Here is a 23,009-nt window from a genome sequence, read left to right as displayed (position 1 = left end):
TGTGTAAACAGTGAGGCAGGTATGGCCAGGGAGCCCCCTGCCCCACCTCCAGGGCCAAGAGATGGGCTTGAGCAGTTGAGAGAGAGAGAGAAAAAAAAATGGGCCTGACCCTGATCTGGGTCGCTGGGAAATGCCTCCAGGAGGAAACAGAGTCTTCCCTCTGCCTGTCAGGACGGCTGACCCGGGGCCTGATCTCAGCTAACTTGACATTTCGAGGGGAGCACACCCCCACCCCCGTATCTGCTCTGCGTCTCAAACACGGTGAGAGAACTGGCGCCACAGAGGAATTGCTATTGATTTCCACTTGTGTGGGCCGGCCTAGCAAAACCAATGCGTCAAGTGCCTGTCTGCCTCGCTGCTTCAGACGCTCATCCCAACCATGTGCAAATAAATGGCACCAGCATCTGCGGTGATTTGTCAAGGTCCAGCTGGGCAGGGGCCCTGGCTTCCGCCGACAGACTCCGGGCCAGGCCAAATGCGGGGGCTCAGCCCAGCAAATGCCCCGCCGCTGATCCGTCACCGATCAGCCACATTCTGGGTGGCCCAGGAATTGGGAAGTCTGGCAGCCACGGCCATGCTGGGAGCTGGTTGGCCCTGGCTGTGGGGGGTCTTTTGAGGAACAAGGCCTGAGGCCCACTTGCTTCAGTGCAACAGGGCTCGGTAGTGGCATTATCACTTGTTTCTTCCTGTTTGTGATCCCTTGATTTCGGAAGATTTAATGGAATGTATATGTGACCAAGAGCCACTGAGTTCTGGCTCTGGTGTGGCCACTGGCCGGCCGGCCGTGGGAGGCTGTGAGATGGAGAAAACACCCCTGTTGGGACCAAGGACCCCATGAAGGCCAGGGCTCAGCCTGCGTGTCCAGTCCCTGGTCGCCCACCTCCCGGCTGTGGCCTGGGCAGCCACCTTTACGTCTCAGTGCCCGGCCGCCCTCCCTGGCACTATGGGACTGGAAACTGCACCTGCCCACTCCCTAGGGCGGCGGCTGCGGGGGCTGGTGAGGTCACGGTAAGGGCTGGACAGCAGGGCCTCATGCTGGCCCCTCCTTCCACAGGCAGGGAGTGGAGGCTCAGAGAGCGGGGTGATGGTCTCTGGCCACACAGCAAGGTAGAGCAAGATCAGGAGGGCTTAAAGTGGGAGGCAAGCACGAAAGACTGATGAACAGAGCACCGTCCTGCCCTCTTCCTCTCCTGATGGCGGCCATCACTGGACTAGGACGGCGGGGCTGGGTGGGGGGCAGGGGCGGGGAGGGGAAGAGGTTACAGGCCGGGCACGGATCCTTTCTTGAAAGGGTCAAAAATTTTATTCAAGGGCCTTTTTTGTTTTCTGTTTGTGAATATACAAGCTTCCCACTGTCCGGGAGAAAGCGAGGTGGTATCTGGCTGCACAAGGTTTGGGAGGCTGGCCCTGGGGCTCTGTTCCCGTCCCTTCACCTGCTCGCTGGCCTCGCGGTTCTTCGGCCGCGGGCTAAGGCACTGTGTGTTCTGCAGGAAGGCGCTCACGGCTGGCTGGTGGATGACGAATGAGGTGGCCTTCTCAGGGGCTGCGAAGCTGAGGCTGTCGAGGGGTAGACTAGAACTTGGGGCCCTGGCAGGGGGCCGACTAGCGAGGAGGCCCGGACCTCCCGCTGGTCCCGGCGCAGCAGTCTCACGATGGAATCATGCCTTTGCTTCTCTTGCGGTCAGCCATGGTCCTCCGGTTGTGGTTGGCTCGGGTGGCCTTGCTGGCTTCCTTCTTCCTGCGTTCCTGCATGGTCTCTCGGCTCTGCCCATGGCCCCGGGGGCTGCCGGCCACCACTGTGGAGCTGTCATGCCGGTACCTGGGGGAGGAACAACCCGCCCCCAGAAGAATCCATCAGCCAGAGGAGGTGGCCCTGACCAGAAGGGGAAGAGCCCGCTGCCTTCCTCCGAGATCCCCAGGAACAGACACCAAGCTTGGGCCAGGACACCCCCGTGCCAGCTTGAGGTCGGAGGAGAAATGGAGTCTGCCACCCACTGGCTGTGTGACCTTTGGCAAATTATTTAACACGTCTGGGCCTCAGTTCCTTCATCTATAAAATAAGGACAATGACAAGACTAGCTACTTCCTAGATCTGTGGCCAGAGCAACATGTTAACACATGTAAAGCACTTGGGGGGTGTGTGTGGGCTTCCTGGGTGGTGGGCTGGGGCTTCTCCTGCCCATTGACAATGGCGCTGTAAGCGCTCACCCCTTCCTGGCCAGGAAGGCCACACGTCTGGCTTCCGCTTTCTCCCGTAGCACTGCAGGGTCCTGCACAAAGTGGTCGGGCTGTGGAGAAGAAGGGAGAAAAGATCACGAGCTGCCCCCTTTCCCGAAGCTGGGCTGTATCTGGCCCCATCTTGGAGATGCCCCCCATGCCAGGAGCCGGGGGGCAGCCACAGCGCAGCAGGGCAATGCCCCAGAACCTGGCTGGTTGTTCTGGTCCAAGGTCTCCACCTGAAGCCCCCTCCTCTGACCCTTGGCCTTCCTCGTGCCCATTCGCGGCAGAGGTGGCTGACGGGTAGTCACAGCTGGAGCCGGATGATGACAAGGGGGAGTGAGGGGGGAGGCCAGGAGGGGGACCTCTAGAGACCACGGGGAGCCTGGAACCCAGCAGAGCTGCCCAGACACTGGTGCTTCCCCTCGCTGGCACCAAGGCTGGGGGAGACCGGGACCCAAGGACCACAGACAGACTGTGGGGGCCTGGGCTGTGTCAAAAACACAACACAACAAGGGGAATCAGTAACCTGTGGAAACGGCAGGATTTGACATAAAAACCTGAGCTAACCCCTTGCCTGGAAAGAGGGAAAGCTCTGGGAGGTCCAGGCCTCTGCCGTGCCGAGGAGCCCCTGGGCAGGGGTGCCTGCTGGCCCAGGCCTCAGTGTCCATCAGGCCCTGCCACTCACTGACGTTGGCGGCCCGGCCCTGGACACAACTGAACCTGTCACCCTGGTGGGAGGATGCTGTGGTGGGGGTGGGGAGGAAAGGATCCAGGGGCTCTCATCTGTTTTCCATGAGGCATTAAGATTTCAGTAGAAGAAAAAGTTTAGTGGCTAAAAAACAGAAAATGTTCAAACCCATCATCACAGATGACCTTGGGCTCTAACGCCTCTCTGATGTCGAGAACTGCCAACCTGGGCATGGAGGCTGGCCCCCAGGTTCCTGGGCCTAATGAACCCAGCAGCTCAAAGGCCTGGCCTCTGATCCTTCCCCTGGGCCCTTGAGGGGCCTTGGAAGAGGCTTCTAAGCCGGCAGCTCTTCAAGCAGACATCCTGGGCTCAAAGGGACCCCCTTTCCGGGCAGTGATGCTGAGGATGCCTCAGGGCCAGGCTCTGGGAAGTGGGGCGCAGCCCCTGGCTCACCCCTCAGAACTGTACCCTCCCCTCCACCTGCTAGTTGTCAACCAGGTACCTTGGGGGCTTCAACTGTAGCCTCCTCCTCCTCTTCCTCCTCGTCCTCCTGCCCTTCACCGGGCACTCTGGTTCTCAGCACCTGAGGGATGGTGAAGGGCCTGAGGGTTGAGACAGAAAGGGAGATCAAAGACTAGATTAAACCCGGAGAGTGGAGGCTCCAAGGGAGGAGGGGGTCCTGCTGAGAGGGCCCACCAGGACTGGAAACCAAAGTGCTTCTGAAGTCAGCTTTGCGCCCGCCCCTGGACTCTGTGTGGGTACCAAGGTCTGAGGTGGGGGCTTCTGGGAGGCTGAGCTGAGTCCTGGGGCAGGGGTGGTCTCCAGTCCTCTCTCGTCGGGGCGGCACTGCCTTTACTGGGGGAATTGGGGAACCTCCCTAAGATCCCACTGGGGAAAGTTTTCTGCAGTTAAGAAGAAAAATGGAAAACTGCACGAGACCCAGTTGATGGCTCCTCGCTCAGGGTGGGCTGGACCAACCGGCCAGGGGGCTGGCTAGGGGCTGGAGGGAGCACTGGACCAGGAGTCGGGAGGCTGGGGTTCAGGCCCCGGTTTGGTCACTGACTTGCTCGCGAGATCTGTATAAACCAGAGGCTGGGGGAGGGCCGCCCACACCCCCGACGTCGACAGCCTCACCTGCGGCTGATGAGCTCGTCATCCGAGTCCGCATCGTTGGCGCCCACCTGGTTGCCATCGTATGTGTCGTCGTACTCATCCTCGTAGTCGTCCCCGCGGTAGGGCGAGCCCTCCCCGGGCTGCAGCAGCACCTGCGACAGCCGAAGCGTGGGTCCGCGGGGCCCGGGCTGGCGGCCGGGGACGCCTACCCCCCGCCCGCCCCGCCCCTTCCCCTCGCCAGCCCCGCCCACCTCCTCCACCACCACGCTGTACTGCTCATAGCGCTGCCGCTGCGCCTGCACCTCCCGCTTGTCGTTCAGCAGGCTCCGCGCGCTCTCTTCCTTCCTGACGTCGAGAGGGAACAGCGGGGAGACACGAAGGAAAGCCATCAGGCTTCGAGGGCAGCGGGAGGGGGCCGTAGCGCGAGGGTCCAGACAGACCACCGCTCACTTCTCCCGCCTCTGGCCGCCGCAAACTGAGATCAAGCACCGGCGGGGTGCGGGGGGCTCACCAGGTCCAGCCACTTCCGAGGCCCCCCCTCCCCAAGGAGCAGCTGTTAGAGTGTAACACCTGTCCCCTCCTTTCAGCCGGGAGACTCCCCTTCGAGGCGTCCACCCCGGAGAAACGTTGGCCCCCAGCGCAGAGAGGTCTGATTGGAGATTTTCTTTTCAGCACTGTGTGTAACAATGAAAAACGAGAGCAACTCATGTCCATCATGGCCCAAGGACAGGGGCCACTGACGCGGGGTGGCAGTTCTCAAGAGCGACAATTTGTGCTGATGGAGACAGAATTCTAAGACATCCTCCAGGGGAAAAAAGCAAGCGCAGAGAAACACACAGTGTGATCTCATCTGTGTGAAAAGCAGAGGGCAGACCAGACCTGTCCTCTCCTGCGAGGACGTCCTTATCTATGCACAGGAATAGAGACAGAGGGCTGGTAGGGCCCCACCCCCAACCTGGGCTGCTCTGAAGAGGGGCCTGGGGTCACTGGAATCATTTCAAAGGAACAAAACCTGAAGAAACAGAGAGCCCACGGGTGGCTTTCGTAGTCAGCTCGGGGAGCCCCAGCCCCTCCCTCTCACCCCGCTTTTCAGCCCAGGGACCCTGTCTGGCCTGCGGTTCAATCTCTCATGTCAGATGGCACGGTGAGAAAAGTCTGGAAGTTTGACTGCCGTCCTGTCACAGGGGAGGCCAGCCGGGGGCGGGGAGGGACGTGTTTGGGAACACAGCGAGCTGCAGCACAGCCGCGGGGACTCGGGACTCTGGACTCGAGGCTTTGCAAATCTGTAGAAGAACCTGGCTTGTCGGACACACAGGCCTGTGCAGTGTAGTTTCTAGCCCTGCAGGGGAAAATCAATATGAGGTGCCAGGCAAGAAAATCCAGCTTAGCTGTGAAACTGGGCCTCTGGAATGTATCAGGGGTAGGGGGGAAAAAAAAGAAGAGGCACAAAGCCCGCAGCGTCCATAAAAATCTTCTATTAACAGGCTTTTAGTGCGGGGAGGGCCAGGTACCTGAGTCTGTCGAGCTGTGTCTGGCCTGGGAGCCTGGGGCAGATCAGAACTGGGGCTGCCAGCACAGTGGGTTAGGACCTGCTTCCTTCAACTTTTTTTTAGTTTTTTGTTTTTATTTGGTTGCGCTGGGTCTTAGTTGCAACATGTGGTATCTAGTTCTCTGACCAGGGATCGAACCCAGGCCCCCTGCATTGGGAGCACAGAGTCTTAGCCACTGGACCACCAGGGAAGGCCCCCTTCAACGGTTTTTAATAAGGGGTTACTATGAGCTGGGCTGGGGAGAGATTCAGAAGAGTAAGATCTGGATTTGCCCTCATGGAACTCAGTCTAGTGGCAAAGAGCAGAAGTGTGCTAGATGAAGGCACATACGTCCTGGAAACACAAGGAAAGTACAAATGGATGGGGGTGCAGGCGGCTGAGTCGGGGGGTCGGGGGAGGCGCTGGAGAAGGAGTCTTGGAAGCTCCCTGATGTGGAGATGTTTGGTCTGGACCAGGGAACCATCTCGGGCCACAGGAATCTCACCTCATGCCAGAAGAGGGAGCCTGTGACCGTGGCCTCGGCCCTTAGCAGGCGCTCTCTCTGCCAAGCTGAGGGGTGGAGAGGAGAGAGGTAGAGAGGAAGTGAAGGGGCCAAGCTCGTTCAGGTGGAGCCTTCAGGTGAAAGTGCACCCATTCAATCAACAGAGGCTTCCTGAGGTCCTGCCAGGTGCCAGGCCCCGTGCTGGGCCAGGGGACCCAGGCTGAATGAGCACTGTCACATTCTCTCTGCCCCATCCCACGGCCCCCGGTCCACCCGGTCCCCAGTGCGGACAGAGGGAGGTTCTTTCACGCTGCATGGCCTCTGGTTATGTGGCTCCCCGGCAGGACCACAGAGAAGGCTGGCAAAGTGCCCCTGCCTCAGCTGGGTCCTAGGAGAGGACACAGGTAAGGCCAGGGTACCTCGTCCAGGAAGGCTCTGGGCCCATGACCTCATATGAAGCCAGAGAAGGAAGGAAAGAAAGAAAGGGGCAAAAGCAGCCAGGAGCAGACACACCCGAGGGCCAGGTCAGCCAAGCCGCGGGAGCGCCAGAGCCTGTCTGGAGCAGGGCGCGTCCTCTGCCTCCCTCAAGTCCAGGTACATGTGGGCTCCCCTGGGGCTCAACCACCTTTCTCCTCCTCACCTCCTCCAGCCTGTCCTTCAAGATTGGCCCTCAAATTGGCCCTTAGAGGGGTGACACTCTCCTTTGAATTTCTAAAGGGTCTGCAGAGGCAGTAAAGCCCTCCTATTCCAGGGGAGGAATCAGGGGATCCAGAGAGGCCAAGTAACCCTCCCAAGGTCACACAGCTTCCACCAGCATAGCCGGGGCCAGAATATAGGTCTCCTGACTCAAGTCTGCTTGGCTATTTCCTGAGCGGTGTGATCACAGGCCGGCCCCTTATCCTTGCTGAGACTTGATCTTGCCTCCAGGGATGATGCAAGGATGAAATCAGACGATGCCCAGAAGGGGACCTGGCACCTGCTGAGCTTCACAAAGGGAATCCAGTCTCTCTGACTACAGGACTTATCAGAGCCTTTAATGGGCTAATGTGCTCTGTGACTCTCCAGTGAGGCACACAGGGTGCGTAAGCATTTTTGGCAACAGAACTAATCTGAAAGAGAATGCCTTATCTTCTGGGGCACCACTGTCGAAAGGAGTCAGGGGGCCCTGCGTTACCCTCACCGCCTCCTTCCCTAGCTACGATACACCTGCAGCGCGTGTGCTTAGCGCCGACCTAACAAGCCCCTCACCTCACCCCCATTCCTAGCAGCTCCTCGTTTTGCTCGGGTCCTTCCTCTCCCCTCTTCTCCGGGAGCCCTGGAGCCCAGCTCCCCAGTGAGATGTGAGGAGGCTTGGGGGGCCACTGGGAAAGGTCTCCTGGTCTCTAAGAGAGGTGCAGAAAGACTTGACCCTGACTTCCTGGTGGCCTGGTCATTTCTGGATGTCATGCTGCGGCCACCCAGGGGCCACGAGAAAGCAAGATGCGGCCTTGAAGACATGCCTGCACCACAGATCAGCTGTGCTCAACTGCCCTACCCTGCGCCCACCTGTCCCACACGGGGACAGAGTTCCTCATTTCTTGAGCCATTTAGGGCTCAAGTATCTGGTTTAACGATGCACATACGTTTTAACTCGAGGGTGATCTGCCTTGTGCTGCTTGATTTCTCACGTGTTCTGTGAAGACAGGGCCCAGGCCCTAAGCTCCCCGCCCTGCCCACATCAGGACGGGTGACCCCACTGAGGCCTGTACGTGCACCTCCCAGCACCTCTCCACTCTGTCGCATCTTGATTGATGGTCTAAGTCATTCCCAACATCTCTGTGCCGTGGGAGGGCGAGGCCTGGGTGCCCCGTTCCCCGTGGGAGGGCGAGGCCTGGGTGCCCCGTTCCCCGTGGGAGGGCGAGGCCTGGGTGCCCCGTTCCCCGTGTCTCCCAGTGTGTCGAGCACAGGATCTGGCCATAGTCAATCACTTAATAAATATTTGCTGAGTGGATAAATAAATAACGCGCATATGAACAGAGCCCCTGCCTCTCTGTAAACCCCAACCCCTGGGCTGCCCAGCACGAGGCCAGGAAACGTCTGCCGCGGTTTCTGCCTGGGCAGCCGGGCACCCCTTGGAGCAGGGGGACAGCCCTCGCCGTGTGCCCCTCTCCTGCAGCAGGGCCTGGAAGGGCGGCCACTGAGGCGGGACAACACGGCCAGCCTCAGATCTGGGGATGTCGCAACGTGCGTGACTAAGCAGTCTGCAATAGCTTCCTGTCCAGCCAGCCAGATGGCTTTAGAGTTGCCCTGTGCCAGGTCCCCGAGCCCTCAGACGGCCACTCTACCAGCGCTGGACGGTCCTGGGAGCAGGGAACAGCTTGTGCTTCTAGCACTGGGGCTCCTGTCCCAAGAATCGGGCAGGGCCCTCTCCCCTCTCTGCCCCTCACTGCCTCCATCTACGTGATGAGGGAGAAGGCGCGCTGGACTTGCCCAGTGGCCCCCAGCTTTGTAGATTCCATGAAATGGCTCCATTAACACTGCAGGGCTGGCACTGGGCTGGCAGCATCTGATCCTGCCACCACGCCATGGGGCTGCTGACTCTCAGTCCCTCCAAGGGGTCCCGAATCCAAAGCCAGGGGATCCTTCCAGAACATACACTGTACTGGTGAAGGGGACCCTTGCCATGCTCCCCATGGCCTCGGGGCCACCGACCCTGCTGTTCGGTCCGCCTGGAAAGCTTCTCCTGCCCGCTCTGCACAACTGACCCTCCCTCGTCCTTCCACCGTCCGCCCCAAGGCATTGTCTCCGAGAAGCCTTTCTGCCTTAACTAAAGCCCCAACTAGAGGCTTGGGAGTCTGCACGCCTCCACCTTGGAGAATCTGTTTAATCTGTGAGTTCACGGGGCTTGTTTGCCAAGCTGATCAGTGCAAACGCCACGTGGGCAGGGGCCGTGTCTGTTCCACCCCCCACCATGTCCCCAGCACCTTATAAATCCAGGGCCTAGAAGCACCGGGCAAATATTTGTTGAATAAGTGAATAAATCATGAATGGACTTTTCAATGCCAAACAAGTACGAAGGACATAGACCAAAAATAAGTAGAAAGGCCTTCAAATGTAATATACTCATTTGGGCAGAGGCCTTCATTCTCCCGTTGTGTCCCTGGGTGGAGAGGTGCCAGTCAGGGAGCACTGCTGAGGAGCACTCACCAGCTCTCCCACCCGGGGACTCCTCCAAAGATGGGACAAGGGAAGAGGGGCTGGTTTGGCTCTGCTGGCCTTTTGCTGTCAAGGAGGACTCACTAACTCTGCGCACAGGGTTGGAGCCTGAAGCCAGACTGTTAGAGGCCCGGAGCCCGGCTGCAGGGAGCATACTGATCTGGGGTATGGGGGAGCCCCAGGCGGAAGCTCTGTGATCACTTCCATCAAGATGACGGCCCTGGGTTTCTGTCGTCCTCTCTGCACTTGCAGAGTTGGGGTTTCTGGGGCCCCACGGCCCACCGGACTCACCTCCTGCCCTTGTGCACCCGGCTCAGGTCCACCGAGTCCCTGCTGAACACATCAAACTCGTCATTCTGGAAGACGTTGTGACGAGATGTCAGCAGGGGCGTCGGGTCCGGCTTCACCTGTCTGGGGGGTGGCACAGAAATCCATTTCGGGGGGATGCTCCTGCTCCCACGTGCGGTCCGTGAGAGCCTCCGCTCCCCAGCAACAGCCACACCTGGGACACAGGCTAAAAACCTGCCCAAGCCTGCCCCGGCCTGGGGAGGTGGCCGCCCTGCACATGTGCCACTCACACAGGTGTGTTCCCGACAGCCCTGCAAGACAGAGGTCACTTGAGCTCGGTTTTTTTCTTTTTGCTTTGGTGCCTTCACCTGTAAAATGGGCACATGGAGGCTGAGGAGTTGGTTCAAAGGCAGAGCTAGCTTCGTTCTGGAAGTTATTCACTCATTCATTCAACAAACAACATTTATTCATGGAAGAAACATCTATTTACTCTCATTCCTGTTGCCCCTGGGGGCTTTAGGGAAGCAGTGGGCCCAACTCAGGAAGGGTGGGTGTGGGGGAATTCCCTGATAGTCCAAGGGTTGGGACTCCACACTCTCACTGCCGAGGGCCCTGGTTCAATCCCTGCTCAGGGAACCAAGATCCTGCAAGCTGCGGTCAAAAAAGCCCCAAAAAACAAAGGAAAAGAAGGGTGGGTATGAAGGAAGTGAGAAGCTTGGCTGTGCTCCCTCAGTGACCAGGCAGGCAGCAACATCAGAGCTCAGAGGGCTGTAACCCCTCAGTTGCCCCCCGCACCCCATCTCCCAGGAGGTGGAGCAGGGAGGCCCAGCGGTGCCCACTCTGCGCTGCAGGGGGCATGCGAGGACCTCTGGGGGCCTGAGGTTTCTGTTTCCCCAAAGAGGACGTTAGCTTCCGTGGCTGGGAACTGCCACTGTGGGGAAGTACCAAGTACGGGACACATGAGAAAGAGGAGTGGGAGGCAGAGGAGATGGGAAGGGCCCTGACGAGGACCCCGGGGCAGTCTGGGCACCGCGAGCTTCCTCCCACCCACTGCTCCTACCTGTCCAGGCCGCGGTCCAGTTGGCTGAGGGTGGGGGCCAGCCGCCCTTCCAGGATGTTGTTGATCACCTGCTCGGGGTCGTAGCTGTAGTGCTCCAGGCAGGCCAGGATGAAGCCCTCGCCGAGGTCCGGCAGCAGGTCCTTCACTTGGGAGATGAGCGAGTCCAGCTCCACACCGCACACAGTGGGGCCCGGGGCTGCGGCTGCCCCCAGGCACTGCGGAAGAGACAGAGGGGATGCCTGGGCTGGGCTGGGGACAAGCCCCAAACAGCACTGGTCTCAGAGTCAGGCGACCTGGTCTGAGTCCCAGCCCTGCCCCTCCTGGCTGAGGGACCTTAGCCAAGTCTCTTAAGTCTCTCTGAGCCTCCATGTCCTTCTGTGTGAAGGGTGAGATACGGCTTAACAGCTGAGCTGCTGCTTCTGGCTGTGTGACCTTGGGCAGGGCACTTAACCTCTCTGAACCTCAGTTTCCTCCTCATAAAGCCCCCAGACTACACCTACTTCACGGGGTTGTTTTCAAATGGTTCAAAGAGACGATACACAAAAAGTGCAGTGCACAGAGCCTGGTGTGGACGAGGCTGTCCACAAGCGGCCGTGGCTTCTGGGAGCCAGCCCCTTTCCCCCTCTGACAGCCTGACGACTGAGGTCAGAGGGGAACAGCAACCGCTGGAGCTGGCTGATGTGGAGAAGTGCCCCTTTGGCTCGGAATGGGTTAATTTTTTCAGCTTTTCAATTAAAGAAATTCACAAATCAAAAAAACAATAATAAAACTCCTCTGTGTCTGAGGCAAGAAGCCAAATGGGGAAAAGGTGGTGGGGAGGGAACCACCAATCTCCAAGGGCCTGGGACAGTGGGCACGGGGCCTGGGGCCTAACAGAAGGACAGCAGCGTCTGGCAACGGGGCATGGGGGCCGATCACTCACTCCTCGTGGCAGCTCTGAGCACCCACGTGGAGACAGGGACCCTGCCACCCCCCCTTTACAGGGGAGGAACCAGGGCTCACGTGAGGGACATGCCTAAGGGCTCAGAGCTGGCAGGTGGCAGAATCAGGGTACACCCCTGAGCGGCCTGACCCCAGAGACTGTGTCATCTTAATTCCCATGTCACGCTGCCTCCCGACACGGAGGAGAGAGCCCTGGGTCAGTGGCCAATCAGGAGGATCACAGAGGTGGCGATGCTGGGTTCTGGCCACGTCCGGAGCGACAGCACCAGCTCAGCGGCTTCCCCTGTTTAGAGGTGCGCGCCGATGGAGAGCTCGTGTGGAAAAAGCTCCCGTGCTTCACCTTGTGGGGGGAACTGAGGACCTGACAGCTAAGCGCCTTGCCTACCTCACAGGCCGCCCAGCTCGCCCTCGGCTCAGAACCCTCCAAGGGCAGCGTGGAGCAGGCCGGCGGCTCAGAAGCTGTCAACCCCAAAACAAACCCTTTTCCTCGCGGGAACACAGAAGGGAGGTCTCCCGCTGCCCCGGCCAGTCCCATCCGTCACACACCTCCTCCTCCTGGGGGAGTGAGGACGGCCCGCTGAGCACCTCTGCCTCCGCCCCGACCCCGTTAGGGTTCTCGGCCGTGGCCGAGTCTCTGGCACGCGTGGCCTTCTTCCGGTCCACCCCTTCCCAGGCACTCTCCACCGCCTGGAGGATGTAGGCGGTCCGTGTCTCGTCCCTGGGAGGACGGGTTAAGGAGTCTCTCTTCACAGCCCTCTCTCCACCCCTCACTGCATGGCTGAGGCCAGGGGCCACCTGGGCTGCACCCCACGGGCACTGCGGGCTCCTGGGCTGCCTGGGGAAACGGGCCAGCCCATGGCTGCACGAGCCTTAAAAGCCAGTACCCGCGCTCTGCAGAGAGCAACTCTGCGTAAGGGCAGGGCCAGGGTCTGGCAGCCGGGGGTCCTGGGACAAGGACCCCTCAGGAGGAGGGCCCGGCGGGGGCACTGCCACCAGGCATCCTGTGCAACCTGTTGTGGGCTTTCTGCAAAAGCTGGGGGCCCACAGGGTGTCCCTGAGGCCGGACTGAGCAACCTACCCCAGCCGTCCAAATGGCCCGCAGGCCCATTCCTCCCGGCCCCTTGTCCCTCTCCAGTACCCCGGGGGCTGCCAAGTCAGACGCTGGGTAGTTGCTCTAGACTCTTTCACTCTACTTTCTTCAAAAAAAAAAAATTAATTAATTAATTAGGCTCTGCCAGGTCTTAGTTGCAGCACTCGGGATCTTTGGTCTTTAGTTACCGTGTGTGGGATCTAGCTCCCTGACCAGGGATCGAACCTGGGTCCCCTGCATTGGGACCACGGAGTCTTAACCACTGGGCCACCAGGCAAGTCCCTCCCTCAGGCTGCTTCTAACCCAAGCGCCCACCACCTGAAGTCTGAGACTGACAAGGTCAACCCCCGCTTCACATCCTTCCAGGTCTCCCAGCACCTGCAGGGCTCACCCCAAACTCCTCAGCAAGGGCCACCCCAGGGCTCATCTGCCACGGCCAAACCCGGCCCCCACCAGACCCCTGCGCCTCAGCGCCTGCAGGCTGCACACAACGTCTGTGGGCTCAACACTGTGCCCCGGGGAACACTTAGTTCAGGGCGTGGCCATCTCCTATTCCTCGCACTACTCTCAACCTGGGTTTCGCTTCTGTATGGCACCCCCTCCTCCCCTTGACTCCCCTGCCTCTGAGTGACACTCTCGCTGCCTGTTTGCTTATCTGTCTCCCATCCTGCGTGAGGTCTCCGAGGGCAGGGCTGAGTCCCTCTTGGTCACACAGGCCCAGACGCTCAGCAAAGACCAGGGAAAGGAGGGCTATGTGTACCCCGAGGATCAGAGCAGTCTTCTCCTCCCAAAACAGGGGAAGCTGGCTCCCACGTGTTCTGGGGCTAAACGGTCCCTCCACATCTCTGGGTCCAATCTGGTCAGGACCCAGGACCCAGGACCCAGGACCCAGGACCCAGGGCCGGGCCCACCCCGGGGGCCGCTGTGGAAGGATACAGGGCGGAGGAGGCCTGCTCCAGAAGGCTGACATCATCGGCCACGGGGAAGAGTGCATCGTAGTCCCGCAGGAACCTGGAGGGGGGCGGGAGTCAGAGGTGTGGTGCGGCGGGGTGTGGGGGAGCGGGAGTCAGAAGGGTGGTGCGGCAGGAGGGGGGCGGGAGTCAGAGGGGTGGTGAGGCGGGGGCGGGACTTAGAGGGTGGCGGGCACACCAGGCTGGTTTGCCACTCCCCGTGTCTGCTGCCCAACCACAAACACCAAAAGCTTAGCTCATGGTGAGCACAAGGCAGGGGCTCTATTACGGAAGGCTTCTCCTGGGGCTGGTGGGATGACCGGGCCCCCTCCCGCTGCTACTCCCAGCTCACCTCTTCTCCTGCAGCAAGGAGCTGAAGATCTGAAGGAAGTCTTCGATGAAGCCCTGAATGTTGTCACAGCTGGAACAGGACACAGAGAAGAGGATGAGCTCACTCCCTCCAGACAGGCTTGGCTCCTTCCCCACCCGCCCCACCCCTCTGCGGCCTCCCTCTGCCACTCGAGGAAAGAGGCATTCTTCCCGGTTTCCCATCTTTGCTGGGCAACCCTGGGGCAGGGGAGGGAGCCCCGTGCAATGAGGGCAGCACCCCGGCGGGGCTTGGGGAGGGGGCTCTCCCGCCTGGGTGGGCAGAGGATCCCAAACGCCCACCTGTTTTCCAGGACTGGGAGGAGGCAGGTCTGATTCAGGAGGATGTGGAGAATCTCCAGTAGCTTCTTCTTGGAATGGGAGAGCCTCTGCCACAGATCACCTAGCAGCCTTAGAGGCCAGAAAGAAAAGTAGATCTGAGAGGCAGAAAGGCGCCAGGGGAGCTTCTTCACAGCCTTTGCAGGTGCCCCCCACCTCACCCTCCATCCCGGAGGGGCTGAGAAAGCCTCAGTTCGCTGCTGATAGCAGCTGGCAAAGGGCGACAGGCTCTGAGAGGCTGGCTGGTTCCAGGGCCACCTGTCAGCTCAGATGGTGGCTCAGGAACCAGCGGGTTCATAAGAGTCTGGAGCAACAGCTGAGGGGGAAAGGCTTCCTTGCTGCCAGGAGGCTGCTAGGTAGGGAGGGAAGCACTAGCTGAATTTGCGGGGCCTCTCGTCCCTGGCCCTTGACCGTTGACATAGAGAAGCAGGTGCCGATGCCCAGGACGGGTGGGCTGGGGCTCTCTCACAACAGCCCTCAGTTTTGTCCCCGCCTCACTTGCTGTCTTCAAGCCTCCTCTTCTTAATTGCAGACTCCAGTTCGGGAATGGCTATTTCGTAAAAGGAAGCTAGCCTGCAATGACACACACAGGGTAAAAGGCTGGATTAGTTCAGAAATCTCACACTTAGAAAAATCAAAGCACGCTCAAGGGAGCAGGAGGGCACATTTCTTCCTGCCAGGTTGTCCCCAAGACAAGTTTCTCCCTCAGCCTGGATTGCTCCGCTGTGGCTGGTCCTAGGAATAGCCTGGTGGGCAGTGACCTGGAGCTCGCCCCCTGCTCAGATGGGAATCCAAGATCCAGAGGGGCTCGTTCTCACAGAGCAATGAGCGGGCCACCCAGGATGCAGCAAGCTTTGAGGAATAGGTACAAGGTGACTTTCTTCTTGCTCAGAAACTGCCAGCAGCTCCCTACCTCCTATGATATCAGAGTGAAACTCCTCTCTCTGGTGCATCTGTACCCGGTACAGCCCAGCCAAGCTGGCTTCTCACCTCAGTAACCTCACAGCCACCTGTCCTCAACTCAGACTTAAACTCTCCATCCCCTAAATTAGGAGATTGAGATTAACATATACATACTATTACACGTGAAAGAGGTAACTAATAATGACCTACTGGACAGCACAGGGAGCCCTACCCAATGTTCTGTAACAACCTAGATGAGAAAAGAATCTGAAAAAGAATGGACACACATAGACTTTGTTGTTGTTGTTTAGTTGCTAAGTTGTCCGACTCTTTGCAACCCCACAGCCCATTGCCTGCCAGGCTCCTCTGTCCATGGGATTTTCCAGGCAAGAATACTGGAGTGGGTTGCAATTTCCTTCTCCAGGAAATCTTCCCAACCACTTGTGTCTCCTTCATTGGCAGGCAGATTCTTCCCTGCTGAGCCACCAGGGAAGCCTATATATATGTATATGTATATGTGTGTGTGTGTGTATACATATGTATGTGTGTGTATATATATCTGATTCACTTTGCTGTACACTTGACACTAACAGACCACTGTAAATCAACTATACTCCAATAAAAAAAAACACACAAAACCCAACTCTCCATCCTAGCCACATGTTTCCTGACCATAAGCTCACCCTGTGACCATTCCTCTCTGGAACCAGACACACAGCACTCAGAAGATGCTGTTCTTACACCTTAAAATGCAGCTACCTCTCTTCATGGCATGAGTCTATCTCTGAACATCTTAAGTTCCCAAAGCCAGAAAAGCAGCTGATTTCCTAGGACTGAGCTGAATCTGCAGCAGCAGATGTAATGTACCCTGTAAATATTCGTCTGTCGATCGCTGGCTCCTGGCAACTTTTTCCTGGTGTGGGGCTGTCCGTAGACGTGGGTAGGCAGGCCAAAAGAGGCGGGGCTTTTGAGGCCCACAGCGTGGCACCCAGAAGACAGAGAGGACAGTTTGGCTCAGAGTCAGGCGTTGCCATGATACACTGCTGGTGAAAGGGTAAATTGAAACAGCCCCTATGGAGGGTGATTTGGCGAAATCCGTGAAAATTTCAAATGCATGTACCATCTGTTCCTGCAATTCTACTTCTAGGAATTTATTCCTCAGATATAGTTCTAAAGGTACACAATGACCTAGGTGCACGGTTAGCCTTCATGGCAATGTTTTTTTTTGGTAATAGCAAACAGTTGGAAAAAACCTAAAGTGCCATCTCTGGGGTCTGGGGTCCCCCACAATGGAGTTCTACACAGAGATACCAAAGGCTGAAGGTGGTTCATGCACAGATATGCATTAAATTTAAAAGTAAAATGCCTACAGCACATATAGCATTCATAATGTACCAGCACGTATGCCTGCACAGTCATGTCCAGCTCTTTGCAATTGCAGGAACTGCAGCCTGCCAGGCTCCTCTGTCCATGGGACTTTTCAGGCAAGACGCTGGACTGGATTGCCATTTCCTCCTCCAGGGGATCTCCCTGACCCAGGGATTTAGCCCGCATCTCCTGAGTTCCCAGCATTGGCAGGTGGATTCTTTACCACTGAGTCACCTGGGATGCCCAATATGCCAGTATATGAAATACTAAAAAGAGGAGGGAGGTAGATAATGTGTTTATTTGCTTATATGTGCATATTTACATGCATATCTTTGGAAAATTCCACAAAAAAACTAACCCAATGGTTGTGTGTGAGGAACAGAAGTGGAGAAGGGGGAGAGGGAGACTTTTCAAATGTGTGTTTTATACACCCTGTGAATATATTATTTGTTCATAAAATTAAAGGACAGAAAGAGAGGAAGGTGGAGAAGGCTGCTCAGAGAGATTAGCTGGAGGGTGTCTGGTGAGGTAACCCCTTGCCTGGAGCCATGGGGGGGACCAAGGCCTTTGCTCAGCACACCTTCCTGGCCTCCAGCACAGTTGGAACAGGCTGAGCCGGCCTCAGGCTATTTGTGGGTCTGAGGCAGCATCTCTTGCCAAAGGCAGGGTCACTCGCAGTCAAAAGTGTTTTCCTTTCTTGCTCCTCACCCTGAGGTGGGTGGAGCTGCAGCCCTGCTCCAGGGGTGGTTGTTGTTCAGTGCCTAAGTCGAGTCTGACTGTTTGTGACCCCATGGACTGCAGCACACCAGGCTCCCCTGTCCTTCACCGTCTCCTGGAGTTTACTCAAACTCATGTCCATTGTGATGCCTTCCAGGTACCTCTTGGGAAACTCAGCTCTTCCGGCAAGGACCCTCCCACCATCTCCAGAGACCCTTTCCAAGGCCATCTGTGCCCCATTTGGGAAGATGCTTTCGCAAAATGGGAAAGTGCTCATGGTGAATGAAAATAAGCCTAAGAACAGCCTGATTGTTCAGAGTGATTTTCATTTCCTACCTCTGGGGAGTTCCCAGGTTTCCAGTTTGCCATGAGGTAAATACCTTTTTAAAAATTGTGACAACATTTTTAAAAGTCCTGTCCCCACCCTTTTCTTCTGGGGACAGTGTGGATTGGCGCTTTTTTCTAACATTCTCCGGGAGGCTGAGCAATCCTCACGTCTGATTTTCAAGAGCTCAGGGGACCCGGTGGGCTCAGGGCGCCAGCTGCCATCTCTGGCACGTGTCTGCGCTAGATAAATGTTTTGTGGAATAGCTGGGCAAATGACCCAATGGACAGAGGGCTGGGGGGATGGAGTTGGATAGCTCCCAGAATGGCGGGGGGAGATGCCTGGCAAGAACAGCTGGAGGCCACTGAGAGCAGGACAGGCCCCCACCCCCCACAGTTGCCGGGCAACAAGCCAGTTACCAGCTTCCGTCCCGGCACCCCTTTCTCACTGCCCAAGGAACGGATGCCCACATGGCTAGGTGGGCAAAGAGGGTCTTTCTCCCTCCCCTGTATCCCCCTCCTGGTCTTTCTGCATCACAGCAGGATCTTTCTATGACTTCTTTGGATAGAAGCCTCCAGGGTCCCTCCTGCCTCCACGATAAAGGCCCCACTCCCTGCCAACACACAGCACACGGCAAGTCTGACTTCCCTGGGGCCGATTCTTGTGGTCGCCTGCTCCCCAAGCCCACTCCCCCACTCATACCCCCCATCATACTGCACTGCACAGCTTTCTACATCATCTGGGCCACCGCAGGCTTTCTCTGCCAGGCAGGTTGCTGTTCATTCTTAAGGTCTCATCTAAGCGTCACCCTGAAACAGTCTCTTATTCCTCCAGACAGAGCAGTGCTCCCTCGTCTGCATTCCTGGTGCGGCCCCACCAGCTGGCCCCACGTGGACGCACCTCTGCTTGCGTGCGCGCCTCCCCACACTGGAGGCCGAAGTCTGCAGCCTGAGCCTCCTCAGCCTCTGGCACTCCCGTGCCCACCCATGCTGGGGGCTCTGCAGCAGACTGGGTCTGAACGGAAACTGCCCCGCCCTTGGATGGCGTTTTTCTCCCTCCCCTACCCTGCTCTTAGCCCCTCCAGTAAAAGTCATTCTCAAATGCAGCCTCCACGCAGGTGGGTGCTGGAAGAGGGGGCCCGGCAGGTTCTGAGCGTCCAGTAAATATTGGCTGAATGTGGATGTGAATAACTGCAACTGCTGTACCTGTAACAGAAGTCGTGTTTCTGGAAGGTCGGACAAGCCAGAGGGAAGATGTCCAGAAAGGCCCAGAGGGTGGTGCAAGTGTCACAAAGGTAGAGGACGACGTCCTTTAACTCCTGTCAGGCCAGAGGAAAAACACCGCATTAGTCTCCCCCAGGGACAGCCCTGCAGAGGGTCTGAGGCAAAGCGGACAGAGCCCAGGGTCCCCCTCAGGTCTGCCTGCCGCAGCTCCAGAGGACGCATGCCCAGGGAGGTCTAGGGTGACCTCTCGCTCCAGGTTAATACGATTCTTTCTTTGAAGCTGAAGGAGAACCCATCCCTGAATCTGAAAACAGTGCCGGAGGTCCCACACAGAAATTACACCCCAGGGAGGCCAGGACACCCAGCCCCCACGCGCCATCGGGTCTGGAGAGCGTGTTGGGCTCCCTGATTCTCCCAACAGCTCAAACAAGAGGCTGGGCTGCAGGTCAGATCTCCACTTTACAGATAAGGGAACTTATCTGAGGTTCACGGGGCAACATGCCCTGTTCCCACGGCACTCACTGTGCCCTTTTCTGGAACGCTTGTTTAAGGCCTGCTTTCCCACGACCGCGCAAGCTTCAGGAGGGCAGCCCACCGCACCCTCGGCCCTGCTCTAACTCCCGTGCTAACACAGGCGTCTGCTTCTGTAACCACTTGGGCCTCACAGCCCAGCCTGGGGGCCTGGCATGTGCTTGGGGGCTCCTCGGGGCATGCTGGTGCCATGAATGAATGGCCCCATGAGTAATGCACCCAGGAACCCGTCCAGCTGAACTAAGCGAAGGCTAAACCTCCAAGCTGTTCCCTCCGCAACTCCATAAATGAAGCAAGAAAGCCTGCTGAAATGTCCTAAAGCCTGTGTGACGGGACGACCCGCCTGCGGGGTGGGGTGAGGGGCTGTGAGCAGCGGGGAAGCTCCAGGCCTTCTCTTGGCCAGAAAGAAGCCGGGCTGAAGGGCCAAGCTCACCGGGAGAGGCATGTCGCTGGGGGTGAGCCGGCCTCTCTCCTCGAGCTTCTGGGGTGTGGCACTGGCCCCGTCCCCGCGCAGACCACAGTGCTGGAGGATATTGCTGAAGACCTGTGAACACAAGAGGTGACTCTCTCACATCCCATTGAACCGGCAGCGGGGACCCCCGTCCTGCAGTGAGAGACTGGTGACGCCAGCACTGCCTTGGAATCTTCAGGATATATGCTGGTGCCCCTGGGACATCAGGTGAGACAGTGACCTTCTCAGTGACCGTCTCAGAATGGAACTTGTGTCAAAAGGGAATCATGGGGACGTCCTTCCCGCAGGACTGTGGTGAGGATAATGACGAAATGTATGTAAACCCCGTGGATGTGACCCGGATCGGCTGGACAAGTGTATGGGGATGGATATTTAAGAGATACAGTCAGCAACGTGTATTTTTGGATGCCCAGGGCAAGGCGATTTATAGGAACTGTATTGAACAAAAGACAAATCAATAGTGAGGCGAAAACAGAGCCCATTGTGGGTTGCACCACGTTTAAGCTGGAGGAGGAAATGGCAACCCACTCCAGTATTCTTGCCTAGGAAATCCCATGGACAGAGTCTGAGCCTGGTGGGCTACAGTCCATGGTGTTGCAAAGAGTCGGACATGCTTATCTCCTGGTGGCGGGATTACGGAGGAAGATTAACCTTCTTCTTCTACTTATTTATTTATTTTTTGGAATTTTCAAAGTTTCTACAATGAGCATTATTTCATAAAAATGATTCTATGAGGCTTTAGAGCTCAGACTTGAGAAACGTACAGGGGTATCCTCAGGGGCAGATGGCTGTTGACAGACAACACAGAATGCACCCCAAGCTCCTTCCATATGAGTGCTGGACAGCCCTTAGATTTCAGTCCTGTTCAAGAGGGGAAAGGACAAATTTGAAGGAATGAAGTGAGGGGTAGAACACAGCGATGGTCTCAGGATGTGTCTGGTGTGGAGAGGTGGGGAGAGTTCTCCCAGACTCTTGCAGGAAAGAAGAGCAACATCTCCAGGTAGGAGAAGGGCCTGCCTGCCCTCATTCCCCCACCCTCCCCCATCCCCCCACCCTCCCCAGGGCAGGGCGAAGAGCTGGTACCTGAAGGATGGTGGGCATGGTTTCGTCCAGGTCATTGTAGTAACTTGGCTGCTGGATAAAGATGTTCCCTGAAAAGGGAAGAAAGGTAGGAATTGGGGAAAGACGTGGGGGTGGACAGGATGGAAGACAAGTTCCACATGGCTGCCAGCATGTTCTGTGACCTTTCGCCCCTCTCTTGAGCTTGCCTGCACCAGAGCAGTCCTGGCCCCGGGCCCTGCTGGCACAGAGTTCTGGCCCAGCCTAGAAACTTCCCCAGGGTGAGGGAAGGGCCTCGCCTCAGTACAATTTAACCTTTTAAGCACCTCTGCCCTGTGAATTACGTAAAAGACCCACCCGCCCTGGTCAAACCAGCTCACCCTGCCGTCCCCGGGGAATGATCACACTTGGGCACCATGCCTTGTATGACAGTGTTGGCTTTGTAAATGGGAATGAGTCATCCAGGAAAGCTAGGAGACGTGATCTCTTTGGCCAAGAAACCTGGGTGCTACAGTCCAGGGGTCCTGCAAGGCCAATTCTGGAGAAATTCTCTAGAAATTCTCTCACCCTCTGCTTTTGAACCTGCTGGCCATACACAGCCCTTCTCCACGGTGAGAGAGAGGCTGGCCAAAGACATTGGGGGGAGGTTTACCACACACGTGCAGTTATTCCCAGAAAACGAAGCCCCTCCCCAAGTGTGCATTGCTGTTGAGTCCCTCAGTCATGCAATCCCATGGACTGTAGCCCTCCAGGCTCCTCTGTCCATGGGATTTCCCAGGCAAGAATACTGGAGTGGGTTGCCATTCCCTTCTCTAGGGGATCTTCCTGCCCCAGGGATCGAACCCCTGTCTCCCGTGTTGCTGGCGGACCCTTTACCATTGAGCCGCCAGGGAAGCCCCGAGTGTTTACTGCTGCTGTGAGTGTGGTGGTTAGAGTACAGGGTCACTGGGACAGAAACCAAGTGTTCCGGCTGCCCAACACGGAGGGGGAGAGGATCACTGCTCGCGAGCGGCAGGACCGTGCAAAATGGCACCGCCTCAAAAAGGGGCCTGGCTTCCTCATCCCACTGTGATCCTGGCACCGAAGGCTGGCTGGCTGTCAGGATGTTCTGAGTCCTAGGTGTCCTCCGTCCTTGGGCAGGGCTGTCCTTGGCTGCCTTCAACATAACCCTGCAGCCCTCACCCCATCCTGGAGGGCTTGAAAATGAATGAGATCAGAGGCCATATGGTGCTGGGTGAGTAAGTGAGTCACTAGGTGGCTGGACTTTCTCTAAATGCTTTTCTGCAGGCCACTTGGTCCTGGGATTCCAGAAAGTGTTACTGGCAGGAGCTTGCTTGGTGTCTCCCACTCCAGATGGGTGCTGACCCCTCAGCCTGTGAAGGAAGTTCTCCCTGACCATCTGCGCCCACCTCCTGCTCCTGACGAGCAGGGAGTGAGTGACCGAGCTGTCTTCCTCTGATCTTCCTCATTGAACCTTCCTAGCAATATCCTCAAGGTCAAGTTCAAACTCCTGACTGTGGCACGAAGGGCCTGCAAGATCTGGCTTCTGCTGGCATCTCCCGCCACCCTCTCCCATCCCTTGAATTGCATTCTTCCCTCACACCATCCTCAGCCTCACAGAATGAAGCTGCCCCTCCCCTCTGCCTGCAGTGACCTCCCAGCGCCGAGTCCACCAGAAGGCAGGTGTCCCAGTTGTCGGGAGTAGGCCTCCTCCCACAATCCCCAGGCCATATGGTGGTGCCCACCACACCCGGAGTGCCAGGCATGGGGGAAGGCACTGTCTCAGGATCCTCCTCACTCTGAGGCCTGAGTAACAGGGATGCTCTATGAGCGTCAAAATAGATCACATTTCACAGTCTACCCTCGGGCTCTTCGGAGCCTCTTTCTTCTCCTTTAACTGATCCCAATGACAGGGAAGATCTGACTTTTGATCTCCTAAAGAAATCATTAAAAAGCCAAAGCAATGGCACCTGTCCTCAGACTGAAGTAGTTCAGAAACCCAGGGTGGATGCGAGGTATGGCTACAGAGACCAGGGCTATCCTCTGCAGGGTCAAGGTCTCACAGCCTAACTGAAAGGCCCAGCTTTCACAATTACACTCGCTGATTCACAACACCAGCCTTGGGGTTA

At 57.4% G+C, this 23,009-nt stretch overlaps 1 protein-coding gene across 8 annotated transcripts in view; it reads right to left on the bottom strand.

Annotated features, from left to right (window-relative positions):
• Positions 1-1,279: 1,279 nt before the first annotated feature.
• ASCC2 (activating signal cointegrator 1 complex subunit 2) overlaps positions 1,280-23,009 on the bottom strand; it is a 36,064-nt gene continuing 14,334 nt past the window's right edge. For all 8 annotated transcript variants that reach the window (XM_070385886.1, XM_070385888.1, XM_070385882.1 and 5 more), the window contains 15 exons: positions 20,905-20,972; positions 19,783-19,893; positions 18,801-18,913; positions 14,781-14,855; positions 14,247-14,354; positions 13,930-13,998; positions 13,564-13,638; positions 12,084-12,255; positions 10,596-10,810; positions 9,539-9,658; positions 4,273-4,366; positions 4,043-4,173; positions 3,411-3,510; positions 2,209-2,288; positions 1,280-1,819 (listed from right to left, as the gene is read on the bottom strand). In XM_070385886.1, the coding sequence (XP_070241987.1) occupies positions 1,648-1,819; positions 2,209-2,288; positions 3,411-3,510; positions 4,043-4,173; positions 4,273-4,366; positions 9,539-9,658; positions 10,596-10,810; positions 12,084-12,255; positions 13,564-13,638; positions 13,930-13,998; positions 14,247-14,354; positions 14,781-14,855; positions 18,801-18,913; positions 19,783-19,893; positions 20,905-20,972 (1,703 nt within the window). In that variant the 3' untranslated portion in view covers positions 1,280-1,647. The remainder of the gene's footprint in view (positions 1,820-2,208; positions 2,289-3,410; positions 3,511-4,042; positions 4,174-4,272; positions 4,367-9,538; positions 9,659-10,595; positions 10,811-12,083; positions 12,256-13,563; positions 13,639-13,929; positions 13,999-14,246; positions 14,355-14,780; positions 14,856-18,800; positions 18,914-19,782; positions 19,894-20,904; positions 20,973-23,009) is intronic.

This window comes from Bos mutus, chromosome 17 (assembly GCF_027580195.1).
Source record: "Bos mutus isolate GX-2022 chromosome 17, NWIPB_WYAK_1.1, whole genome shotgun sequence".
NCBI classification, from domain to species: domain Eukaryota; kingdom Metazoa; phylum Chordata; class Mammalia; order Artiodactyla; family Bovidae; genus Bos; species Bos mutus.
The sequence above is the reverse complement of the archived record's forward strand: the minus strand, read 5'-3'. Positions and strand labels throughout refer to the sequence as shown.